Raw genomic sequence first — 1,853 nt, forward strand, 5'->3', positions numbered from 1 at the left:
TGCCAATGCAGAAGCCAAGGCAGGAGGGTCAAATACCCCCCCCACTCCCAATCAATGTTATGGGGTATGAACAAAGGCTAAAGCCAGAATGAAACAAATGAAGGCATAGAGGAACGAAGTCCTCAAGAACACTAACAGTGATCCTGCAGAGGGGTGGGAAGCACTGAATGAATGAAGGGCAAAAATGTACAATTTCAGTGACTTGGGCAGCCATGCCCCATTCAGTCAGAAAATTGTCCAAGTCCAGGAAGCCATTGATGGAGAAACCATCAGTGTTGCAGTATGATAAGTCTCAGATGACTCTAAACTTTCCAGGTTCTCCAGATTTTTTGACAATGCCAAGGGGTGAGGATGTGAAGTGGCCTCCCAAAATATTTTGAACTTCAGCCTCAGAATGAGGGCCAGACATGTGGCCAAGGGCAACTTTGTCTTTGCAGTAGGAGCAAATAACATCAAGATGATCAAGAGCTGATTTGTGGTTATTTGGGGTGTAGGTTTTGGTAAGAGGCGGTGTGACAGTCAAGTTTTCCTTGGGCTTAGATTTACTTACTTTCATTACCTTTACCTACCCCCACTTTCTTTAGCTTATATAAGCATCACCTCTTACCTTTCACTCTTTACCTGTAGTCTAAGACTAGCAGTTTTATGATGATTTCTCTCCTCTCTGAGCTCAGAGTCTAGTACAGAAACCCTTGTGGGTCGAATAGCAGCTAGGTACAGCACTAAAGACCCAACATATTGGCCAGGTACTTTACCAAGTATCTAGCCAAGTTGTGTTACTCACAACTGGAGCCCACCGTGAGGGGGCCATTTGAAGCTGGAAGGCAGATCACTTAGGTCAAATGAAACCTGAGAGCTTTGTGCACTTGCAGACATCTCACAAGAAGACTTTTTCTACCTGGTACTTCAGAACATTGAAGAAGAAACCAAAGCAGGACCATCCAACTCACATACCTGTTCCTCTTCAGAAGCCTCTGTTATCTGGAACCTCGCTTCCAACTCACCCCTAACAGAACCAGAGTCTGAGAGGGAAGACACTCACTTCCCCAGATCATTCAACCATTCACTACCCCAAGTCCCATTCATTACTTTAGACACTCCATCCACTGAATCATCACTTACCCCTTTGAATCCTACCTGCGACCCATCACCTGAAAGGCAAAACCTGTTCACACCCACACCCTTCCTACCCATAACCACTTCCTCCCCATGTAGACATTTAGCCATGCTCCCGCCTACTTTACCCAACCCCACATGCCATACCCCTTCAGCCCCACAAGGTCCTGCACCATCTCAAACCCCTATTGCACAACCCACAGCCATGACTACCCCATATAAAATGCCTCTCCAAGGAACCAATGTGGCACCCAAATTCGATGGAATGCCTGCATGGCTACTCCCATTTTTTGAGGACATGGAACAACTGGCTGACTATGCTAATCTAGATCAGGAAAAGCACACCAAGGCAGTGCTTTGATATGCACCTATCAGTGAATCAGAAACTTGGGCATGCAGGCCTGCTGTTACAGTTCTATCTTTTTCCTTTCACCTCTTCACTTATTCACAATCACTAATCATTCTCAGACATTCTATGACATTCTATCATATGATTCTCTTTTCTCTTTTCTGATTCGCTATTTACTTTCCATCTCTGATTCATTTATTAAAGCTCCGCTTTAATTCCTTTATATATACTCTACCTTTTACGCTTGTATTCTTTAACTTGACCTATGCAGACCAGGGCCTGCAATATACTGCTTAACTCGCATGACTCGTACATAGGTGTACGCTTTAGATCATTTGTTTCCATCTAGTCGTTCTTATGAATGCCAAGCATAACACCTGCAGCCAAA

The 1,853-nt window shown here is 44.5% G+C and overlaps 1 protein-coding gene across 1 annotated transcript; it reads right to left on the reverse strand.

The window, feature by feature from the left end:
- Window positions 1-298: 298 nt before the first annotated feature.
- BJ212DRAFT_1241591 (uncharacterized protein) lies at window positions 299-481 on the reverse strand (the record flags this gene model as incomplete). The annotated part of the gene is made up of 1 exon (XM_041329600.1): window positions 299-481. A coding segment is annotated over one exon (183 nt), but the record flags the coding sequence as incomplete, so codon positions are not given.
- Between the last annotated feature and the right edge of the window lie 1,372 nt (window positions 482-1,853).

Source organism: Suillus subaureus (assembly GCF_016647635.1).
Source record: "Suillus subaureus strain MN1 chromosome Unknown BJ212scaffold_233, whole genome shotgun sequence".
Classification (NCBI taxonomy): Eukaryota; Fungi; Basidiomycota; class Agaricomycetes; order Boletales; family Suillaceae; genus Suillus; species Suillus subaureus.